The sequence below is a fragment of the Pogoniulus pusillus genome, chromosome 38 (assembly GCF_015220805.1).
Source record: "Pogoniulus pusillus isolate bPogPus1 chromosome 38, bPogPus1.pri, whole genome shotgun sequence".
NCBI classification, from domain to species: Eukaryota; Metazoa; Chordata; class Aves; order Piciformes; family Lybiidae; genus Pogoniulus; species Pogoniulus pusillus.
Window position 1 is genome coordinate 7,243,299 of NC_087301.1, and position 22,396 is coordinate 7,265,694.

General features: G+C 50.8%; 1 protein-coding gene across 3 annotated transcripts in view; it reads left to right on the forward strand.

The window, feature by feature from the left end:
• Nucleotides 1–22,068, forward strand: part of KMT2A (lysine methyltransferase 2A) — a 42,774-nt gene extending 20,706 nt beyond the window's left edge. The window contains exons 12-36 of one of the 3 annotated variants that reach the window (XM_064173201.1): nt 183–278; nt 985–1,105; nt 1,853–1,966; nt 2,266–2,450; nt 2,970–3,143; nt 3,539–3,649; nt 3,892–3,965; nt 4,448–4,641; nt 5,220–5,326; nt 5,470–5,607; nt 6,456–6,614; nt 6,869–6,986; nt 7,069–7,147; nt 7,364–7,524; nt 8,261–8,446; nt 9,077–13,382; nt 14,272–14,352; nt 14,770–14,834; nt 15,188–15,358; nt 15,985–16,059; nt 16,303–16,477; nt 16,641–16,748; nt 17,171–17,254; nt 17,594–17,723; nt 18,072–22,068. In XM_064173201.1, the coding sequence (XP_064029271.1) occupies nt 183–278; nt 985–1,105; nt 1,853–1,966; nt 2,266–2,450; nt 2,970–3,143; nt 3,539–3,649; nt 3,892–3,965; nt 4,448–4,641; nt 5,220–5,326; nt 5,470–5,607; nt 6,456–6,614; nt 6,869–6,986; nt 7,069–7,147; nt 7,364–7,524; nt 8,261–8,446; nt 9,077–13,382; nt 14,272–14,352; nt 14,770–14,834; nt 15,188–15,358; nt 15,985–16,059; nt 16,303–16,477; nt 16,641–16,748; nt 17,171–17,254; nt 17,594–17,723; nt 18,072–18,347 (7,488 nt within the window). In that variant the 3' untranslated portion in view covers nt 18,348–22,068. The remainder of the gene's footprint in view (nt 1–182; nt 279–984; nt 1,106–1,852; nt 1,967–2,265; nt 2,451–2,969; nt 3,144–3,538; nt 3,650–3,891; nt 3,966–4,447; nt 4,642–5,219; nt 5,327–5,469; nt 5,608–6,455; nt 6,615–6,868; nt 6,987–7,068; nt 7,148–7,363; nt 7,525–8,260; nt 8,447–9,076; nt 13,383–14,271; nt 14,353–14,769; nt 14,835–15,187; nt 15,359–15,984; nt 16,060–16,302; nt 16,478–16,640; nt 16,749–17,170; nt 17,255–17,593; nt 17,724–18,071) is intronic. The other 2 variants (XM_064173203.1, XM_064173202.1) reach the window with 2 other exon arrangements.
• The last annotated feature ends 328 nt before the right edge of the window (nt 22,069–22,396 follow it).

The window sequence follows — 22,396 nt, forward strand, 5'->3', positions numbered from 1 at the left end:
TGGCAAACACAGATCGGAAGCAGGGAACCCCAGGGGCTGGGGAGGATGAAGTTCACTCTTGAGTGACTTCCTTCCGTCTTCCTCACCCCCATGAGGGAATCCCACCTGGAGTGAACACTTCCAGGGCTTTGTGTGCCCTCCCTGGGTCTCTGCTCCAACACGTTTTCCTCTTGCTCCTGTAGCAGCTGCTGGAGTGTAACAAGTGCCGAAACAGCTATCACCCTGAGTGCCTGGGCCCAAACTACCCAACAAAACCCACCAAGAAAAAGAAAGTTTGGGTGAGGCACTTTGATTTCTTTTTCTGGGGTTGTTGACTGATGTGACACTGTGGGCCAGAGCTCTGCAGATGATTTGCAGTTGCTGGGGCAGGGCCCCTGTTGCATTGGAAGGCACATTTGGACATGGGTAACGAGGTAGAGTATTGATAAGGCTTTGAACAAGCAGCCTTTGTAGAGGGATTGCAGGTTTTGCAGTTGTGGCAATTCTGATGGTAGTCCCAGAGCAGTGGAGCAGCTCTTCAGAATCGAAGCTTTTGCCTTGGTCAGAAGGTGACCAGTTGATGTTTGTACTGAGGCAGTTTGGGTCAGTGCACACTCTCCTGTGCCTTTCAAGTGCCTGTAGTGTATTTGGTTCTAACAGTTTGTGGCTATTTCTTTCTCTTTTCCTGAGTTGGAGGATACCTGCAGTAAAGCCTCAAGTTTAAGGTCAGCAGAAATGCCTAGGTAGTTGTTTTCTGTGAAGGGAAGGGTGATGTTTTCTCCAGTTGCAGAACTATACTAGAATTTCTTTTTTCTTCTCATGCCTCATCACCTTCTTACCATAAAGGGAGTGAAACAGGGCCTATGTTAGTGAGTTCTCTGGTGTCTGAAACTCCTTATTCTGCGTTTGCTAAGTAATGAAGACTCTGAAGTGTGTCATGAGGACTAAAGCACAGAGCCACCAGATAAAAGCATGTAACTCCTGCCTGACACGTTCCTTCTCCAGATCTGTACCAAATGCGTGCGCTGCAAGAGCTGTGGATCCACCACCCCAGGCAAAGGCTGGGACGCGCAGTGGTCGCACGACTTCTCGCTGTGTCACGACTGTGCCAAACTCTTCGCAAAAGGTACCTGAACCTGTGATCCCTCACAGCAGGAGCCTCTTCAGGTGCTGGGTCTGAGTTCAGCAGAGCTGCTGCGGCGTGAGCAGGGTGGGCCAGGCTTAGTGCAGGAAGTAGAGAGCTGGTGTTGGGGTCAGATAGGAGGCTGTGCTAAGTGACTGCAGGACAGACAGGCTCTTGGGCTTTGTGCTGGCTAACAAAAGTCAGCACTGGTGTGCTGGGGAGTTTGGGGCTTCCAATATTCAAGCACTTTACTGGATAAGCAGTTACTGCACACCTCTTAACCCAGTGTTTCCAGAAACAGTTGAGAAAAAGACATTTTAAAGGACTCCTGACTTAGCAGCAACAAAATTCCCATTGTGAAGTGGTTCTTTCTTGTATTCGTTGCTACGCATGACGCCTTGGAGTCTGGGAGAGGCACTCCGGGGAGGAGTCTCGGGATGGGAAGTCTTCCTTATTCCACCTAATTTCTTGCCTGTATGCCACCCTTGTCCTTCCTTTTGTCTCTACATGTAATTGCACACCCTGTTCTGTTAGTGTCACCGCCTCCAAACGGTCAGAGTGCTGCTGTAGGTAGTGGGGTTCCCCCGGGTTGTTTTTGTGGCTGTTGTTTGCAGTGGTGTAACATACACAGCTGATGTAACTGTGCTGGGATTTTCTGAGAGCTGCTATTTTAGCACACCATTGAGGAACCACCTGGCCCTGCAGGGTGTGGCATCTGAATTCCTGAGACACACCATGTCTCATTTGCAGGAAACTTTTGTCCTCTTTGTGACAAATGCTATGATGATGATGACTATGAAAGCAAGATGATGCAGTGTGGGAAATGTGACCGCTGGGTGCACTCCAAATGTGAGAACCTCTCTGGTAAGGCAAATCTTCATTTCCTCATTACTGACAGATGTGGGACAGTGAGTAGAGCAAAGCAGCCTAGCCTCAGACCTTTCACATTAACACCCTCGTTTCTGGTGACCTGTCTGAGAATGGCAGCAGGCAAGGCAGTGCTGGTGTCAGAGACAGCCTGAGGGCACAGAACTGGCCTCAGTGCAGCACTGCTCAGTTAGTTGTACAAGATGCTTTCATAATGTGTAGGTGCAGAGCAGAGTTGTCCCTCTGTCTGTTGTTAGTGGAGTAGCTCAGGCTGATATGGGTTGGTTTGTCTCCAGATGAGATGTACGAGATCCTCTCTAACCTGCCTGAGAGTGTGGCCTACACCTGCATTAACTGCACAGAGCAGCATCCTGCTGAGTGGCGCCTGGCACTGGAGAAGGAGCTGCAAGTGTCGCTGAGGCAGGTTTTGACAGCCCTCTTGAACTCCAGAACCACCAGCCACTTGCTGCGCTATCGCCAGGTAAGCTGGAGCCCCATGGCCTGCTCAGAGCGTTCACAGGCACGTGGCTGCATCCTGCTGTCTCACTCAGAAGGGTCTTTGTTGTGCTTTTTACAATGGGTGCTGTGGGATCTGCTTTCTGTCCTTTGTTCATTTCTGTGCAAACAAAGCAGCAGGTATCCATGATGCAGCCTGGATAGCTGGGGTTAAAAATAGAGATAACATTTTTTGAGGAATAGGAGGAATTAGCTCTGATGATGCTTTTCTGGCATAAGGGCAGTATTTGGTCTTGAAATACATATTGAGAACTGAGACTTCTCCTGAGAAGTGAGTTTGATTTTATTCGCTGATCACTCTGCCCTGCTGTGTGCTGTAGAGGCTTGTTAAGCTCTTCTTGTTGTCTCTGCATTTTCAGCAGGAATCCAGAGCTTGAGGCTCCTTCCTTTCATTTTAGCCAGAATCTGTGGGCTTGTAAATGTACCTGGGGTTTGTCACACTTCAGTAGCCAATGCCCCTCTGTCTGGTTGCTGATGTTGACAGGCAGCAAAGCCCCCCGATTTAAACCCTGAGACGGAGGAGAGCATCCCATCCAGGAGCTCTCCCGAAGGTCCTGACCCGCCTGTCCTGACAGAAGTCAGCAAACAGGAGGAGCAGCAACCACTGGATCTGGAAGGAGTGAAAAGGAAAATGGATCTAGGAGGTTACACTTCTGTGGTAAGTCAGTGTTCCAGTGCTCCGCTCTAATACCAGATCTTGTGAGCTGTTTTACAACCTGGGGGATTTGTAACTGGGCCTGCTTGAGCCTTCATGAGGAAGGAAACAAGTCCTTATGAGTTAGCCAGTTTGGCCAATGAAAAAACAGTCAGCACTCAGCTCTGGGCAGAAGGAAAAAGGGAAGAGCTGTGGATGTAGCAGCTCTGCCAGCTGGGCTGCCAAGACATGGAGCAGCTTCGTCCTCACAGCCAAAGCCTTGTTTTGCTTTGAAGCTGATGCTCTAGCTCAGGTTTGCAGTCAGCTGGGTGTTTGTGGGATGCCTTGATAAGTTAGTGGGTGTTGTAGCTGTACCAGAGATAGTGCTGTCAGAATGAAGGATTATGTCTCTCCCACAGCTGGATTTCAGTGACGACATTGTGAAGATAATCCAAGCAGCCATTAATTCTGATGGGGGGCAGCCGGAAGTCAAGAAAGCCAACAGCATGGTCAAGTCGTTCTTCATTCGGGTGAGCTGCACAAGTTGCTTTGAAATCTGCTTGCTGTCGTATCAGGACTTGTTGCTGTTGGGCTCGAAGGGGTCCCTCATGCTTGCTGTTGTTTGGGAATTTCCAGGAGTAAATACATTGCAGAGCTGTTGCTATTAACAGAATCTTACTGGTTGTGCATTTACAGTAGGCCTTGGCTGAAACATCTCTGAACTTCTGGCTGTGCTGTATAGTATTTCTAATGCAGTCTTGTTTTCCTTCAGCAAATGGAGCGTGTTTTTCCATGGTTCAGTGTGAAAAAGTCCAGATTTTGGGAGCCAAATAAAGTAACAAGCAAGTAAGTAATTGTTCTGTGTCTGACTGTGACACCCCATGGTTTGCCAGCTGTCCAAACACAAAGTGTCAAGAGGGCCTGTCTGTGGGGTTGGGGTTGATGCTTTTCTCCTTTCTTTCTTTCTTTCCCTTTTTTAAGAAGTTTAAACAGAAATCCCATTCCCAGGGGGTTTGTGTATTTCCTTGTTCTAAAGCAAAGAAACCAAAAAGTGGTTTAGAGCTGGGTACGTTGTCTGTTGGTTTGTCAGTCCCAACCTTCCTGCTCCTCACCCATTTGGCCTGGCCCTCCTCCCACATCCACTATCCTCAAAAGAAGTAGGCAGCTGCCTATAGGAGCTCACAGTGTAAGCAACTGCTCGTAGCCTCTTTTGGGAGCAGGCATGGACTGTGACTTGCTGTGTGAGCTGTTGAGTGCCAGTGGTGCTGGTGGCCGGGGCACAGGTCCTTGGCATGCTGGGGGCCAGAGTTGATGCTGTTGCCTCTCAGCAGTGGTATGCTGCCGAACGCTGTGCTGCCGCCGTCACTTGACCACAACTACGCACAGTGGCAGGAGCGCGAGGAGAACAACCGCACCGAGCAGCCCCCTCTGATGAAGAAAATCATTCCAGCTCCACGCCTCAAAGGACCTGGAGAGCCAGATTCACCGACTCCTCTGCACCCTCCGACCCCACCAATCCCTGGTAAGCTGCTGCATTGTTGCTCCCAGACCCAGAGCACTTCATTCCAAGCCTCCTGGTAAAGAAGGAGAGGGCGAGGTTGATTCTGTGGTATGGCTGCAGAGTTGCGGAGACCTCTATGACCTGAAATCATTCTAAGGTGGTCACTGGTGAGATGTTTCTGAGCTTGGGCCCAGAAATAAGTTTGCACCTGTTTCTTTCCCAGGACAAGGGCTGTGCTGTTTCTTGCTTTACAAACTGGATGCTGAAAGGCTTGGGCTACTCTTTTGGCTCCTCTGCCATCTCCTTACTGGTAGTCTCTCCAGATGAATTTGTTCCTTGCACAGAGTGCTAGCATTGTGGGTGTTAGAAGGGACCTCTGGGGATCATTTAGTCCACCACCCCTGCTAAAGCAAGGTCACCCACAGCAGCTTGCCCAGGATTCCAGTGTCCAGGCAGCTCTGGAATCTCTGGGCAGCCTACTCGAAGGCTCCAGCACCCTCAGAGTGAAGAAGTTTGTCCTTAAGTTCAAGTGAACCTTCTGTTCTAGTTTGCACCCTTTGGCCCATCAATAACAAACTGTTCTGTCTCTGAACTGTAAGGCTCTGACAGAAGCAGAGAGGACAGTCCTGAGCTGAACCCCCCTCCGGATGTAGAAGACAATCGTCAGTGCGCACTGTGCCTGAAGTACGGCGACGACAGCGCCAATGTGAGTACGCAGCATGAGCCCGGCCTGGCAGGCGCGGCTGGCAGCAGTGCTGTGGACTGAGTACCGTGGCTAGGCTGGGTGTTTCATGTGCCCTGCTGTGTCTCCTGGAAGGCTTGAAGAGCAAGTCGCTTTCTCTTCTTCAGGATGCTGGACGTCTGCTCTACATTGGCCAGAATGAATGGACACATGTGAACTGTGCTCTGTGGTCAGCAGAAGTGTTTGAGGATGATGATGGTTCTCTGAAGAACGTGCACATGGCGGTGATCAGGGGAAAGCAATTGGTAGGTGTAAGCAAAGAACTCTGTTGAACTTTGTGCTGATTTACACAGAAATGAGACAGGAGCCTGGGTCAGGGGTTCCTTGTGTGAGGCTTTTTGGCTCTCTCCTTACTTTCTCTTCTTGTGCTGTGTACAGCAGAGCTGAAAGGTGCCTTGGCCAAGGTTAAACATACAGCTATAAAGGAAACAAAAGTGGAAAGCAGGCATTGTCCATTGATCAAGGAGGAAGAACCTTGGCCTCTGGCTTTTACAGAGTGCTCATTTAAGTCTCTTCCAAGAGTGCTGGTGGTGTCTTCCTTCAGTTGCCACACAGCTCCAGAAAATGAAATCATCTTCCTGTGGTGAACTGCTTGTTGCTTACTTTCTAGGAGAATGAAATGGTACTGGAAGCAATGATAGAAATTAGTTTGTTGAAATCTTCTTGTACTACTGCATGATTTGGTCCAAAATATTTATTGAAAGAGCAGAAGCAGTGGCACAGGACTGCTCTGAGACAGTGGTGAGCTGCCCACGTGGGGGATGCTCTCTGCAGCAGCATTTGATGTATTAATCAGTGAAGCTTGCTAATGTGTGACTTGGGTGTGGAGCACAAGCCAGGAAATCCGAGGCCTGGAGGAGGCAGTCTGCAAGTGCAGAAGTTGTTCTGTGTGAGACATCCTTCTTCCTCTCGCCTCCTCCTCCTCGTCTCACTTGTGCGTGTGCGTGGCGGCAGTGTGACGCCGCAGCGGCACTGTGGGAGGTCAGGCGTTACTCCTGGCTTCCATGTGTGCCCAAAAAAGCAGCTAACAGCAGCAGGGGAAGCCTGGCTGCAGGGAGCCACCATACAGCTTTACCTTCCTTTGCTTTTGTAGAGATGTGAGTTCTGCCAGAAGTCAGGTGCCACGGTGGGCTGCTGCCTCACCTCCTGCACCAGCAACTATCACTTCATGTGCTCACGAGCCAAGAACTGTGTCTTTCTGGATGACAAGAAAGTTTACTGCCAGAGACATCGTGACTTGATCAAAGGAGAGGTGAGGCTCTTTCACACCCTGTGCCATCTGAAGGTGTGGTTACCCTGTCACTACGGACACCTCTTAGAAGCTCACGTGGAATGTGTTTCTCACAGAGCAGCAGGCTGCAGCACTGCTAAAAAGTTGGGGATAGGACTGGCACAGGGCACGTGCTGCTGTGTGACAGGTCAAAAGCCAAAGCACCAAGCTGTACGTTGAGTTTAGACAGACTGTCCTTTAAAGTCAACAACTGGTTCTATGGATTCTTGTTCCAGGTGGTTCCTGAGAATGGATTTGAAGTTCTTAGGAGAGTTTATGTGGACTTTGAAGGGATCAGTTTGAGGAGAAAATTTCTCAGTGGCTTGGAACCAGAGAACATCCACATGATGATTGGTAAGATCTAGTCTCTGGGCACTTGCTCCTGCTTTGGTGCTGGAATCTGGTTCCCAGAACTCTTTATTTCTCTCTCGCTCAGGTTCAATGACAATAGACTGTTTAGGAATCCTGAACGACCTCTCAGACTGTGAAGATAAGCTGTTTCCCATCGGCTACCAGTGAGTATGAGCTCATGGTGGGATGCCTCTTAGTGTGTCCAGTACCAAACCAGCACTACAATGCCATGGGTGCTGTTGTGATGCAGCCCAGGTGTGTGGTGTACTGTGTCAGGAAGCCTTTGTCCTGTGCAATTTGGAGAAGCTGAACGTTTAACACAGGAAGGCTGAGATTTACTTGGCTGTTGAGTGAATTCTTCTGTTTGAATTCTCTCCCAGGTGCTCCAGGGTGTACTGGAGCACAACTGATGCCAGGAAGCGCTGTGTGTACACCTGCAAGATCATGGAGTGCCGCCCACCGGTCATAGAACCTGACATCAACAGCACTGTGGAGCACGATGACAACAGGACCATCGCCCACAGCCCGCTTCCCCTCACAGGTGCTCTCTTGAGGCCTTTCTGAAGGTGTTTTCTCAACATGCTTTTGCTGTGCTGTGTCCTCACTGAAAGGCAGGCAGGGGTTGAGACTGGTGTCACTTAAACCGCTGTAGTTCAGAGTCCACTTCAGGCTTCCAAAATACGTTACAGCATCTTCAGACGTCAAAAAACCCAAAGAGTGTGCTGGAAGCTCTGAAAAGTGGAGCCAAACAGAACCTCCTGTAGTGACATAAGTCTATGATGGAAAGACTTGCCTGATGATCTGGACCTTCAGATGGTACTTCAGGGTCAGTATCGACAGATCTGGAGGTTGAGTACCGTGTTGAAGAGCAGTATGGTGCTGCTTCTGTAGTTCCAGTTGCTTTCTGTGTGTCCATAGGTGAGTTAAAAACAATCCAGCAAAACCTGCCAGCCCTCTCCTTTTCAATTCCCAGAAGGTGAGGCTGTGGAAGATGTTTCAGAGATTTACAACAGTTGTTGCTGTCAACAGAGAATCTTAAACTTGACAGAGTGGACTGTCACATGCCAGCTCAGGGTTTCTGTATGACTGCAAGTGTTTGGAAGTCTTTATAGGAGCAGATGTTCTCTCATAGTGGAAGCAGCAATCTTTGACTTTGTGTTTATTTAACGAATAACCTGATTCTCCAAATGGGATCCAAGAGCAGTGTGTCCTTTATCAGGTCATAGCTTTTAGCATTCAGTGGTGGCTTACCCTGGTGTTTTTCTTTTGTACAACAGAAACTCTGCATAAAGATAGCCGAAATGCACCTGAAATTGTGAGACCACCATCCCCAGATCGTCCCTTGCACTTCCAGACCTCGAGTTCCTGCTACTATCCAGTGGTTCCAAAGGCTCCCCGCATCAGGACACTCGGTTACCCATCCACACAGAGGTCTCCCGGCTCTAGGCCATTGCCCTCTGCAGGTATTTCAGCTGCTGTTGGCTTCCATTTTGGGTTTGTTTTGGAGGGTTGTTTGCTTTGGAAATAATTTTGGGTTGGCTTATGTCTCCTTTGGCTTTGCTCACAATGTGGTGTTGAGTTTGTTGTTTGTAGAGAAGGTGGTGAGGTGATTCAAAGGAAGGAGAGTTCTGAAAACACACAGCAGAGGTGGCCTGTCAGGAAATGTTCCAACTGAAACAAGAAAATCTTCCTGGGATGAAGCAAGCAGTGTCTGGGCAGTACAGCAGCAGTGATGCAGAAGAGCTGCAGTACAAGTGGGGGACTTAATCATCTCAGCCCATGTTTTCCACAGCAAATGGAAAATCTGCTGTTGCCATTCTGCTGCTGGTCTGTAGGAATGAGTTAAACTTTTGTTTCAAACTGAGACTGAAAATTCACCTCTAGAGTTGAGCCCCAGAACCTTGAGATACAAATTTGTCATGTCTGGTGACAAATTTGCCAGTTCTTGATGCCTGTCTCAATGCCATCATTCCATTCATGCTGTCAGGCTGGAAGGTTCTGATGGGTTTTCTTGTGTGTTTTGCGTGAGGGCACTGGGGCTGGCTGTGAAGGTTGTGAGTCGCTCAACCATCTTTCTTGCCTTGTTTTCTCAGGAAGTCCTACCCCAGTGACCCATGAAATTGTGACAGTGGGAGATCCTCTGCTGTCCTCCGGCCTGAAGAGCATTGGTTCTAGGAGACACAGCACCTCCTCCTTATCACAGCAGCAATCCAAGCTCCGGATGATTTCCCCACCACGAGCCGGGAGCACTTACTCCAGGCACAGCGTTCCTGCAGCTCCCGGCGTGGGGTCCTCTGCAGAGCCTGAGCTGAGCACCAGGACCACAGAGCGCTTTGTGGGACTGGTGAACACAACTGCTTCAGGTGCTCCAGCTCAGGCCTGCTCTGCCAGCTCAGGCTCCCAGAAAGCAGTGGCTGCGAGTGGCAGTAAAGCACACCAACTGGATGCACCGCAGTCTGCTGAAGGAAAACATCCCAGCAGTTCAGATTTGGTAGCCAAAGGTGCACCTTCTAAGGCAGAGAAGATGAAAGTGCTGACCTCAAAGGACCCAGATTACTCAGTTCATAGCTTAGCTTCTGGAGGAAGCTCCAAAAGTCAGACAACCAGTTCATCAGGCACAGAAGTTAATGTGAAAGCAGGAAGCTTTCAAGAATGTTTGGGATCTTTTTCTTCCAAAGAAGCAGTATCCTTTCCACTTCTGCACCAGAGAGGCTCAAGGAAAGACAGAGATCAGCACATGGACCCCATACAGCCAGAGGAGACAGCTGTGGTTGAGGAGATGGATGCAAAGGCCTCGAAGTCTGCCGCAGCAAATAGCAGATCTCCTGCAACAAGTGAGCAAGTTGCTTCTGTGCCTAGAGACCGGCGTCAGAAGGGAAAGAAGTTACTGAAGGAGAGTTTTAAAGAGAAGCATTCTCTGAAATCTCTCACAGACCTGAGCCAAGTAGTGGGCAGCGATGAGGGAAATGCAAAACCAGAATTTGGTCATCAGAGTTTGTCAACAGAACAAATTAGCCAGAGGATGTGTAATAGCAGTCCTGCTGAAAAGGTTGGTGAGAAGGCTCCACCTTCACAAGGGCCATCTAAAGGTGCTGCAGTGCAGATGGAAGCAGCCTCTAAGGAACCCCAGGCACCTAGAAAGCGCACTGTGAAGGTCACCCTCACACCTCTCAAGATGGAAAGTGAAAACCAGTCTAAAAGTGCACAACAGGAGAGCGAGGCCGAGCCCCAGGCTGCAGGGGCAGAGCTGGCCCCTTTGGCCCAGCCCTCTGCTACCTTGGAAAGCCCAGAAGATAACCCTGCAGCTCAGAGAAGCCCAAACGAGGCCCTGGCACAGGAATCACAAAATAACTCCTATGAGAACCTGCCTGTTGAAGACAATAGCCTGATGCTCCAGGATGGAACTAAAGCTCAGGAAGAAGGCTCATACAAGCGTAGGTATCCACGGAGAAGCGCTCGGGCCAGATCCAATATGTTCTTTGGACTGACACCTCTGTATGGCGTGAGGTCTTACGGAGAGGAGGACATTCCCTTCTACAACAACTCCACTGGGAAGAAGCGAGGGAAGAGGTCTGCTGAAGGACAAGTGGATGGTGCAGATGACTTGAGCACCTCAGATGAAGATGATTTGTACTACTACAACTTCACGCGGACTGTGGTTTCCTCGAGCACGGAGGAGAGGCTGGTGTCCCATAGCTTGTTCCGGGAGGAGGATCAGTGCGATCTTCCCAAAATCTCCCAGCTGGATGGTGTGGATGATGGGACTGAAAGTGACACAAGCATCACAGCAACCACCAGAAAGGTCAGCCAAGTGACCAAAAGGAGCGGGAAAGAAAATGGAACAGAGAGTCTAAAGCTAGATAGGACTGAAGAAGCTGGAGAGAAAGTCCAAGTCACCAAGAGCTCTGCTGTCCACAAAAGCGACCCAAAGATTGAGAACTGCCACCCTGTGAGCAGGGTTAAGGCACAGGGTCAGGACTCTCTGGAAGCACAGCTGAGCTCACTGGAAGCAGGCCGCAGGACTCACACGAGCACACCCTCTGACAAGAACCTGCTGGACACCTTCAGCACTGAGCTCCTGAAGTCTGACTCCGACAACAACAACAGCGATGACTGTGGGAACATCCTTCCTTCTGACATCATGGACTTTGTTCTGAAGAACACACCATCCATGCAGGCCTTGGGAGAGAGTCCAGAGTCCTCATCATCGGAGCTTCTAACTCTTGGAGAAGGGTTAGGACTCGACAGCAACCGTGGCAAGGACATGGGTCTGTTCGAGGTGTTCTCCCAGCAGCTGCCCACCTCTGAGCCAGTGGACAGCAGCGTCTCCTCCTCCATATCAGCAGAGGAGCAGTTTGAATTGCCGCTGGAGCTGCCTTCTGACCTCTCTGTTTTGACCACTCGCAGCCCCACGGTGCCCAGCCAAAACCACAACAGGCTAGCCGTCATCTCGGAGTCTTCGCTCTCCTCCTCAGGAGAGAGGTCCATGCTCGCCTTGCCCTCCACAGAGTCTGGGGAAAAGAGAGTGACAGTGACAGAAAAGTCTGCCTCAGGGGAAGGTGATGCAGCTCTCCTGAGCCCAGGAGTAGACCCAAGCCCTGAAGGACACATGACCCCCGACCAGTTCATCCAAGGTCACATGGATGCAGAGCACATCGCCAGCCCACCCTGTGGCCCTGTCGAGCAAGGGCACAGCAGCAACCAGGATTTAACCAGGAACAGCGGGACGCCAGGCATCCCAGTGCCCGTGTCACCCAGCGTTCCCCTGCAGAGCCAGAAGTATGTGCCAAGCTCCACGGACAGTCCTGGGCCCTCACAGATCTCTAACGCTGCGGTGCAGACCACACCACCCCACCTCAAGCCAGCTGCAGAAAAGCTTCTGGTGGTCAATCAAAACATGCAGCCTCTCTACGTCCTGCAAACTCTTCCCAACGGCGTCACTCAGAAGATACAGCTGACACCTTCAGTCAGTTCTGCACAGAGCGTGATGGAGACCAACACCTCGGTGCTGGGGCCCATGGGGAGTGGGCTTGCACTGAGCACAGGGTTAAACCCCAGTTTGTCCTCTTCCCAGTCCTTGTTCCCTCCCACAAGCAAGGGGCTGCTGCCCATGTCCCATCACCAGCACATCCATCCCTTCCCCCCTGCCACACAGACTGGTTTCCCACCAAACATCAGTAGTCCTCCTTCAGGCCTCCTGATTGGTGTGCAGCCACCCCCAGACCCTCAGCTCTTGGTGTCTGAAGGCAGCCAGAGGACAGACCTTGGTACCACCACCTCCACACCAGCGGCTACCCTGGGCAAGAAGCGACCCATCTCTCGGCTGCAGTCACGGAAGAATAAGAAGCTGGCTCCCTCTGGAACCCCTTCTGCTATAGCTCCTCCTGACATGGTCTCCAACATGACATTAATTAATTTCACTCCTTCCCAAATTTCCAACCACCCACTGGATTTGGGAGCCATTGCCAATTCAACTTCCCACAGGACTGTCCCCAATATTATCAAAAGATCCAAGTCTGGGGTGATGTATTTTGAGCAGACATCTTTGCTTCCACAAGGTGGGACCACCAGTGCTGTCGGCACATCTCCCAGCGTCATTGGGCCAGACTCCAGTCACCTCCCAGCAGGGCCTGTGTCAAGCCTGGCATCGAGCTCCTCAGTACTCAATGTAGTGTCCATGCCTGCCACAGCAGCCCCCACTACTAGTGGGTCAGTTCCTGGACATGTTTTGGGACAGAGTTCAGTGACGTTAGCTAGCCCTGGATTACTGGGGGACATTGGTTCCATAAGCAACCTGCTGATCAAAGCTAGTCAGCAGAGCCTTGGCCTCCAGGATCAGCACATGACTTTACCACCAAGTTCTGGGATGTTTTCACAGTTGGGAGCATCCCAGACTCCATCTACAGCAGCAATGACAGCTGCATCCAGCATCTGCGTCCTGCCTTCAGCACAGACAATGGGCATGACCGTGGCTCCATCATCTGCCGACCCAGAGGGTTCCTACCAACTCCAGCACATGCCACAGCTCCTAGCCAGCAAACCTGGCGTTTCTTCCTCCCAGCTGGACCTTAGCACAGCTTCAGCAGCGACACAGTTGTCAAGCTTCTCACAGCTGGTCGATGCTCCCAGTAACGCCAGGCTGGAGCAAACCAAGGCTTCCTCCTCCGCGATGCATGCCAGCTCAGCGTCCCCAGGGGGCTCCCCATCCTCCGCGCAGCAGTCTGCCAGCAGCTCCAGCCTGGGGCCCACCAAAATGAAGCCCAAAATCAAACGCATTCAGCCATCGCTGGACAAAGGGAATGGGAAGAAGCACAAAACTTCTCACATGTGGGGCAGCTCCTCCGAAGGTCCCACTCCTGACAGAGGGGCTGCCACTGCACCCCAGATCTTGGCCACAGGGTAAGAGAAGGGTTTGTGTTTCCTCATCCCCGAGTTTTTGTAATAGTATAAGAGAGAATCTCACCCTAGTTCCTGCAACAAGTTTTCCTTTTGATAATTTCTAAGGTAAAAACCTCAGCTCACAGCAGACAGTAGGTGTGGAAAGGAGTTAGCAGAACTTTTCCTCTAGAAAAACTGAAGACTGGGGACCACGGTTATGAGGACATTGTTCATTGCTGACAAGCCTGGCAAAGCAGAGTGCAGAGAAGGTGGCCCACCAAAGGCTGGTGGGTTCTGTTCCTTTAGGCTGTTAGTGCCCATAGGTGCTCTGGCAGTTTCAGTTGTGCTGCCAGCAGTGTGCCAAGGCACCAGAACAATGACCTTAGGGTGCCGCGTTGGTCATTGTCATTACAGCATGTAATGGCACTGTGTGCCAGTGCCAGCAAGCTCAGTGTCTCTCCATTGTGCCACTATTTCTCCTCCTTAGGCAAAAGAGACTGGGGAGGAACTGGGATAATCTTGCTCTGTTAGCAGGGCAGCAGAGTATGCACTTCTCTCACAGCAGAGGACTTCACCTTTCAGACTGTTAGTTACAGTGACTTTTGAATGGGCTCTCTGAAGCACTGCTCTGTAGAGGATGGGAGCTGCTGCTCTGTTCTGTATGTACACCCAGGTGCTTTTATCTTGTCCCTGGATTTGTGCTCCTTCTTCCTCTTGAAGTGCCAGCCTTCACTGATGTGATGCTGGAAGTGTGATGTGGTTCCTCACACCTCAGGAGCACTTGAAACTGCTACTTTAGCTCTGAGCACTCACGACAGCTCCTGGGGTATTTGTCACTGCTTTCCAGTCTCGTTTTTGGACCGTGTGCCTTGAGAGGTATTTTGAATGATCCCAAACCTTTCTGTTTCAGAACTCCTGCAGTAAAGGCAGACACTCAGGATGCAGCAGGTGTGGATCAGTCTCCACAGAAACAATGTGGCCACTCTGCAGGGTGAGCATTAAACGCCTTCCATGGGGTCCTGCTCACCTGAGCTGAAGGAAATGTATGCAGAGAAAGGGAGAAGTTTCAGTGCGTTGGTTAAAATCCCTTGGAAGCTTCCAGTCTGGCACAAGCAGTCACTTTAGCACAGCACTGGCTGATCTTGTGCCAGCCTGCACTGCTGTTCGCCAATGCAAAGAGCTGGTCACAGACTGTGTTACACTGGGCTGCTGCCTGCAGTATGATGGATGCTGATGAGTAGGATCTTCTTGTTTGGACTGACTTTGGAACGTTAAGTGTGGGGGGAAAAAAAGAGGTTTTTGTATCTCTGTGGTTCTCAAGATTTTATAGAGAGCTGGTGGGGGCTGCTGAGGAAGTGAGATGAGTTACTAAATCCTTTTCTCCCTGTCCCCTTCCTTCCCTCCCCAGGCAAACAGCAGTCCTCCCCGAATTGCAGCCAGCGCAGAACTCCACACATGAGCTAGAAAATGCAGGTAGGTCACTGCTTCAGAAGCACCAAGGCTTAGGATCCTCCAGGCCTGGGACATCAGAACCTTGATGTTTTGGGGTTTGTGTGTCATCTTCTCTTGGGAAGAGTCTGAGGGCTGCTGTTCCTGCTATGTTTGCACTAAGAGCAGGAAAGCTTTGATTGCTGTAATAGACACTGGCTGGTTAGTTGTGGCTGTTTTCAGTTTGTGGGAATGTCAGCACACAGAGCTTGCACTCTCTCTCTGCTGTCTGGGTTGTTTCTCTTGGGTGGATTCAGCAGTCAAAAGGCAAGTTACACAATGGAACAGCTCTTGTTCTGTCCAGCTTCCACCTTTGTGCTGCTTTCCGTCTTTTCTAGGCTCAAAAGCTCTCGAGGAAGAAGAGAGCACTTTCAGCTCCCCACTTATGTTTTGGCTTCAGCAAGAACAAAAGAGGAAAGAGTGTGTTGGTGAGAAGAAGCCAAAGAAAGGTTTGGTTTTTGAGATCTCTAGCGATGATGGGTTTCAGATCTGCGCAGAAAGCATCGAAGGTGAGAAGGGGCATTTTGGGTTCTGCTGACTTTGGCTTTCCATGCTTGAAGAAAAATCAGGACTTTGGAGGCTCTCATGCTTGCTGTTTTTATAGATTTAGAAGAAAAATAAATCTCTTGATTTCCAGCCCTAGAACAGTTCCAGCTCCTGGCAATGTCTGGATTCCACTGGTTTGGATTATTTTGCAGTGGAATGTAGCTAGTGGACTACAGGACATCGTCCCCTTTTGTGTTTTCAGTTGACCAGTGGTGCTGTGCTGTACTTTGTCAACAGACAGTCAGTGTGGATTAGAGGGCAGGGTATCTAGGCTTCTCCTCCAGACCAGCAGTTGAAGGCATTTCTTTCCTTCTGTGCCAGAACGAATTTGGGAGAGGATGGTAGCAAGCAGCTCCAAGGATTTTACTATATGGTCCATGAAAGGGAGCAAACCTCACGTTCTCTTGTTAGCTCTGTTAAATGTGGGATCTTGCCAGGAAGCAGCAGAAGTCTGCTGATGGTCCATTGTTCTTCTGGAAACCTGATAAGATGCAGCAAAACAATGTTGATAGGAAGGGAGCAGCTTTGGCAGCCCTTGGCACCCAGCTTGGGTACTCTTTGACTTTGATCTCCACCTTCTGTGCCGCAGATGCCTGGAAGTCACTGACTGACAAGGTGCAGGAGGCCCGCTCCAATGCCCGCCTGAAGCAGCTGTCATTTGCAGGTACCCTCCAGGGCCAGCTTCCTCTGTACCACACTTCTGAATGCATGGGAGCAAACAGATCTGTGAGCAGCTTGGGGCTCAAGCCCCATTCTGGAGGACAGCTTCTTCCCCATGACATGACTGAAACTGACAGGGAATGCAGCAGCTACAGGCCAGCACCCAGCTGTGTCTAACTGGCTGCTGTCTCCTGCTCTAGGTCTGCCTTGCCAACAGGGTTTTGTTGTGTTCTGTTTCCTGTTCCAGGTGTAAACGGCTTGAGGATGCTGGGGATCATCCATGACACTGTCGTGTTTCTGATCGAGCAGCTGTATGGAGCCAAGCACTGCCACAACTACAAGTTCAGATTCCACAAGCCAGAGGAGGCCAATGAACCCCCACTGAACCCACATGGCTCTGCCAGGGCTGAAGTCCACCTGAGGCAAGTGGGAGCCTCATCCTTGGTGTTGTTCAGGCTGAGGGCACATCAGCTAGCTACATGGCTGGAGAAAATGTCCAGCAGTAAACATGTCAAAGCTGCTGGGGCAACCACATGTTTATTTAAATCAGTAGAACAAACTTCCTTTCTTCTCTCTAAATTGCAGGAAATCAGCATTTGATATGTTTAACTTCTTGGCTTCTAAGCACCGGCAGCCACCAGAATACAACCCCAATGATGAGGAAGAGGAAGAAGTGCAGCTGAAATCAGCACGGTGAGCAGCAGGGTTTGAGGTGTGAAGGGGGCAGTAATGCTGTGGGATTAAAGCCATCTGATGTGCCTTAGCTGCTGTTCTTTGAGGTGATGTTTAAAATCTGAGAGCGACCAAGAAGTAGCACAAACAGAGAAGATTCTTACAGGAACAAGAGAACTGTTGGCTGAAGGTGGCTACCACAGGCCACTCTTACTTTGAATAGTTCTTTGCCTTATGAGCATAGACCAATCTGATGAGAGCTTGAGCAGAAAAGGGAGGAAATGGTCTCTTGCCTCTGTATAAACAAACTGATTGTGACTGTGCTGTCAGTGGGCTGCGGTGTCACAGTGCCACAGCCTTTGTGTCTTGGAGAAGATCCCAGAGGGAGCATGGCACAGGCTTTCACATAAGGGTTCATACTCAGCAGTGTCTCTCTATTCCAGGCGGGCGACCAGCATGGACCTGCCGATGCCCATGCGCTTCCGACACCTGAAGAAGACCTCCAAGGAGGCAGTTGGTGTCTACAGGTATGGTTTGACTTGAGTGCTGCTCCTTCCTGTTGGGTAGAGGGAGGTGAAAACTGGGAACCTGCTGTGAAGTCAGACTGCTAAACTGAGGGGGGGAAAGCAGGTTTGAGTTTTTTCCTCCTCGCCCAAGTTGCATATCTGAAAAGTAATCCTTAGCCCAAAGGACTTGCTCCATGCTAGTGCAGCCTGCTGACAGCCAGGGCCTGTGTGCTGCAGATACCTCTTGGTGTTAGCATCACATCACAGAAGAAAAAGGGCACTGCAGGGATCCCTGTGATGAGTAGCCTTTTCTCTGCAGTCTGATGTCTCTGAGCTCCCCTTGTCCTGTTGCTGTTTCAGGTCTCCCATCCATGGCCGGGGTCTGTTCTGCAAAAGGAACATCGATGCAGGTGAGATGGTGATCGAATATTCAGGCAATGTCATTCGCTCCATCCTCACTGACAAACGGGAGAAATACTACGACAGCAAGGTGAGTTGTGGGCTTCTGGAGACGTTCTTAAAGAGTTTGGGAGAACTAGAAAGTGGCTGTGAAGGTAGGACAGGCCGAAAGCTGCACGTGGGACGTGGCAAGAGGTTTCAGACTTCTCAGGGTACTTCTGCTGTTGCTGGAGCTCTAGTGGCACTCCTCGGGCTGGGACTGGTTTTGGTCTGGTCCAGATTCAAAGCCTGTGGGCATGAGCTTGAGAAGACAAGTGAGGAGAGGTCACAGGTGCCCTTAAAGGGTGTGGCAGTTGTCGCTGTAATAAGCCAGGTTGTCTGACAGAGTGGCTCTGCCTCCACTTCCCTGAGCTAACCCTCCGCTGTCCTCTGTGCGCAGGGGATCGGTTGCTACATGTTCCGCATCGATGACTCCGAGGTGGTGGACGCCACCATGCACGGGAACGCAGCGCGCTTCATCAACCACTCCTGTGAGCCCAACTGCTACTCCCGGGTCATCAACATCGACGGCCAGAAGCACATCGTCATCTTCGCCATGCGCAAGATCTACCGCGGGGAGGAGCTCACCTACGACTACAAGTTCCCCATCGAGGACGCCAGCAACAAGCTGCCCTGCAACTGCGGTGCCAAGAAGTGCAGGAAGTTTCTCAACTAGAACTTCTGTGGCTGCAAGCAAGCCCCCAGGGGCCTCGGGCAACCCAAAACTTGGAGTGATCCCTCCCTGGCTGCTCCAGTGGGACAGCAGGGGCAGAGGCCAGAACGGAGGTGGGCTGGGTTCAGGGGCCTGGCTGGCAGCTGTCTCATGTCAGAGTCACATCTCCATGTCTTGCATGCGCACACTTAACCCTTGTGAAGGACGTGGGCGAGTGGAGAAGATCTGTAGTGGTTATGTTTTTGCTGTTCTTATTTCCCCCTGCCCTAGTGTTTGTTTCTTGGTGTGGGGCTAACAAGCAGGAGAGAAGAGGTTGGCCTGGCCCCCAGTATGGGGAGCGATTGTGGATCTCCTGTCCCTCTGCTCCTCTCTGTCTCAGCTCAACGTCCTGAACTTGGAGTCCTCCTCTCCCCCCACAGGTCAAGGAGGGTGTCTGGGCTTTGGAGGCATGGTATTGGTGTGAGCCTTCCTCCTCAGGAGGGAGGCTGCACTCTGCAGCTGCCCCCAGGACCATGCATGTCTGTGCCCTGTGTGAGATGCCCAAAGCACACTGCTGTGAGCCAGCTGTGTGGCGCTGGGGGCTGGTGCCTGCCCTGGGGCTGCTGTGATTGCTTCCTCTAGGATGGTCAAACCAAGGAGAGGAGCACAGAGCAGCCCAGTCTAAGGAAAATTTGGCTAGCACCTCACTCCAAAACCCCTGACTGCACGCAAAGAGAGGGCTTGTGCCAACACGGTGGTGTCAGTCTGTGCCAGCTTCCTCCTCTGCCCCGCCAGCCAAGGGCACTTCCAGCTGGCAGAGCCTCTGCTGCCGCAGAGCTGGTCTGAGGCACAGCTGGGGAGCGAGGTCTGCCTCCAGGGTTGGCCATGCACTGCCATAGACTGGGAGCTGGGAAGGGCTTGATGGAGGTTCCCATGAGACTGGCTGTGCTTGACCTCACTGCAGTGTCTTAGGGCCAGGTGGGGAGGCAGAAGGGCAGTCCCATAGGCAGGTGCCCATCGCGGTAGCTCATCTTGTGGGTGTGTTCCCAGCCTCTTCCCCTGCAAGGTACGGGAAGCACTACCAAAGTGAAGCAAGCCTCCTCTGCAGAGGCCAAGCCCAGCAGCAGCCCTGTCTGTACCATGCAGTCCCAGGAGCACCCAGGAAGTCAGTGAGCGACTGGCAGGGTGGAGCGGGTGAGGGGAGAAGCCAGGTCAGCTGCAGGGACAGGTCCTGTCCTTGTCCTTGTGAAGGAAGGTGGCGTAAAACCTCCTCCTGCTCAAGTCTGCTCCACGCCTCCCAAACCAAACACCCAGAAAGAAGTCGAGAGCCCCAAGCCTGACAAGTGACGTCATCAAATTTTACTCGGTTCTGTTTACAGTTTAGTATTTAAGGTTTTATAAATGTAAATATATTTTGTATATTTTTCTATGAGAAGCACTTCATAGGGGAAAGCACTTATGACGAGGCTTTTTAAACAGTGATGTTATCCTAATTTAAGAGAATCTCTTTTTAATGAGTTTTTTATTTTCCTAGGACGGTTATAGGAAACGCCTGGCTGGGCACAGTCTGAGCCTTTCTCCAGCCTGGGGGGGGAGGGTCACACTTTAGTTTTGTTTTTTACTCTCGTTCTGCCTTTTTGACTTCAGTAACTGTTTCCAGGAGGTTTGGCTGGACCTTAGAATTGATTTACCCATCGTGTTGGGGGCAAGGAGGAGAATTGCTTAGCTGTGAGGAGGAGCCTGACGGTCAGAATTCCTGTCTGTGCCCTGGGTGGGAGCAAGGCTTGGCCTTGCCCTGCGCTGGCATACTCTGGGCATTTAAAAACGAAAATTGAGGGGAAACAGGAGGGACCCAGGGGTTGGTGGTGCACCCACCCAGGCTCTTCCTCAAAGGCGGAGATTGTCTGCCAGGGAGGGGATGCAGGAAGCATCCTCACTTCCCCAGTTGTTCCTGGGGGTAGTCAGCAGCCTCACGGGGAGCAGGCGAGTTGGGGGACAGCTAAGGAACGGCACCAGCCATGGGTGAGGCAGAGGTGGGAGTGCCTGCAGACCCCCCCAGTGCTCTCAACAGGGTGTCCCAAATCTGTGCCCCGCAGGCCTTCAGGCCTCTTCCTCAGACCTGAGCGCAGGTCCGGGCCTGCTGCTGTCCTTTTGTTATTGCACTGTGTGATGATTGCTGGGTGGTAGCTGTTGAAGAGTCGCTTTGACGCTGCATTTGTTACTGAGATGATTTGATGCACTGACAGTTTGGGAACGCACATACCTTGAGGCGGCTGAAGCCTGTTGGCCCCTGAGGGGTCTCAGCCCCGTACCCAGGCACAGTTGCTCTGGCCCTTTCCCCTCCGGCCCTCACCTTGGCCAGGCCTTTGAGTTTATCCAAGTAGCTCGGCTCTGCTGTGTGCCCTTGGTGGAGGAGTGTCTTCCGCGTCCGGTGGATCCGCTCTGGCTGGGAAGTGCTGCCCAAAGCCACTCCATGTAGGGAAAGGCAGGGAGGAGGGCTGGGGACAACGGCTGACATGGGAGCCCCCCAGACCCAGGCGTGGGGCCGGCCGGCTGCCCGCTTTGCTGCTATCCCCATCACGGCCGCCTCGGCAGGAGCCGCTGTGGCCAGTGGAACAGTCTGTACCCCGGGGAGGCTGCGCCGCAGTGAGCCCTGGCCCAGCAGGGCTGGCAATAGCTGGGCAGCCAGCACCTGCGCTCGCTGCCAACGTCCCCCCAGCCCGGGCGGGCGCAGTTCCCCTTTGAATGTATATTTTCTAAGGACTGACGCAGATCATGGGATCTGAAAATGCTGAAATAAATGGAACCTTCAGCGCTTGTTTCCTTTGTACAAAGCGAGGTGGTTTTGTTTCCAGGAGACGCGGGTCATTGCAAAGGGCTGGGCATCTTTTCCTTGTGGTTTCCCTTCCTTTCCGAGCAATACCAGGTTCTTCAGCGGGACGCTTTGTGCAGAATCACACCACCCAAACCCATACTACTGGTCCACTCTCGACACTCACGAGGTTTTTATAGCTATAAATAGGATATATATAGGAGCTACTCTAGTAATGCACCGTGTAACCGAGCCTAGTTCAGTACCGCTCCATGGCTTTTACTTCTCTTAACACTATAGGTAAGGATTTGTGTTACAGTCGCTACCGCAGCCGGGAAGGCCCCACCGTGCTCTCACTCCCCGGGCAGGGGCAGGTGGTGCAGCCTTCCTGTCCCTTCGTGTTTCCAGTCAGTACTTGTACCATTTGGTTTCTTCCTTCTCTTCCTCTTGTTTTGGTTATGGATGTTGGGGAACCAGCTGCATATGGGGGTGGGGGGGTGGAGGGGAAAAAAAAAACAAACCAAGCAGTGTGCTCTGTGCTTTCCTGGTCTCTTTTTCTCGAGGTACAGTAGCTTTGTCTATCAGCCGAGAACTGTTCTTGTGGTGTTTCTTTTATTAAACTTAACAGTCTCTTTAGTAAGTACAGGTAGGTGAATAATTGTTTTTTTTTTTTTAAAGGAAAAAAAAATAAAAAAGGCAAAAAAAAAAGGCCAAAAAAAAAAAAAAAGCTCTGCAAAAGCAAAGTTCTGTTCTAGAAATACATTTGACAACTTATCATGTATGACAAATCTTTCCTCTGGTTTTTTTCTCTCTCTCTCTTTCTCTCTTGTGTTCTTCCAAGCTTCTGGTTGTTGTTTTGGGTTTTGTTGTGGGTTTTGTTTTTGTTTGTTTGTTTGTTTAAGAAAAAGAAGAAAAGGCAAAAAAAAAAAATAAGGAAACGTGTCTAAAAGTCCATCAGTGTTAACTCCCTGGCACAGGGAAGAAGGAAATACTTTAATAGTTTAAAACGATGCTGAAAGCTCTGCAAAAGACTGAATGTATAAATAAAAAGTGTACATAGTTGTAAAAACAAAAACAACAAAAAAAAAACCACACACAAAAAAAAAAAGGAGTTTTTAAACATGTTTATTTTCTATGCACTTTTTTTTATTTAAGTGATAGTTTAATTAATAAACATGTCAAGTTTATTGCTGCAGAGGGTTTCTCTCGGTTTCTTCTTCAGGGCCCAGGATGTGTGATGATTGCTGGGTGGTAGCTGTTG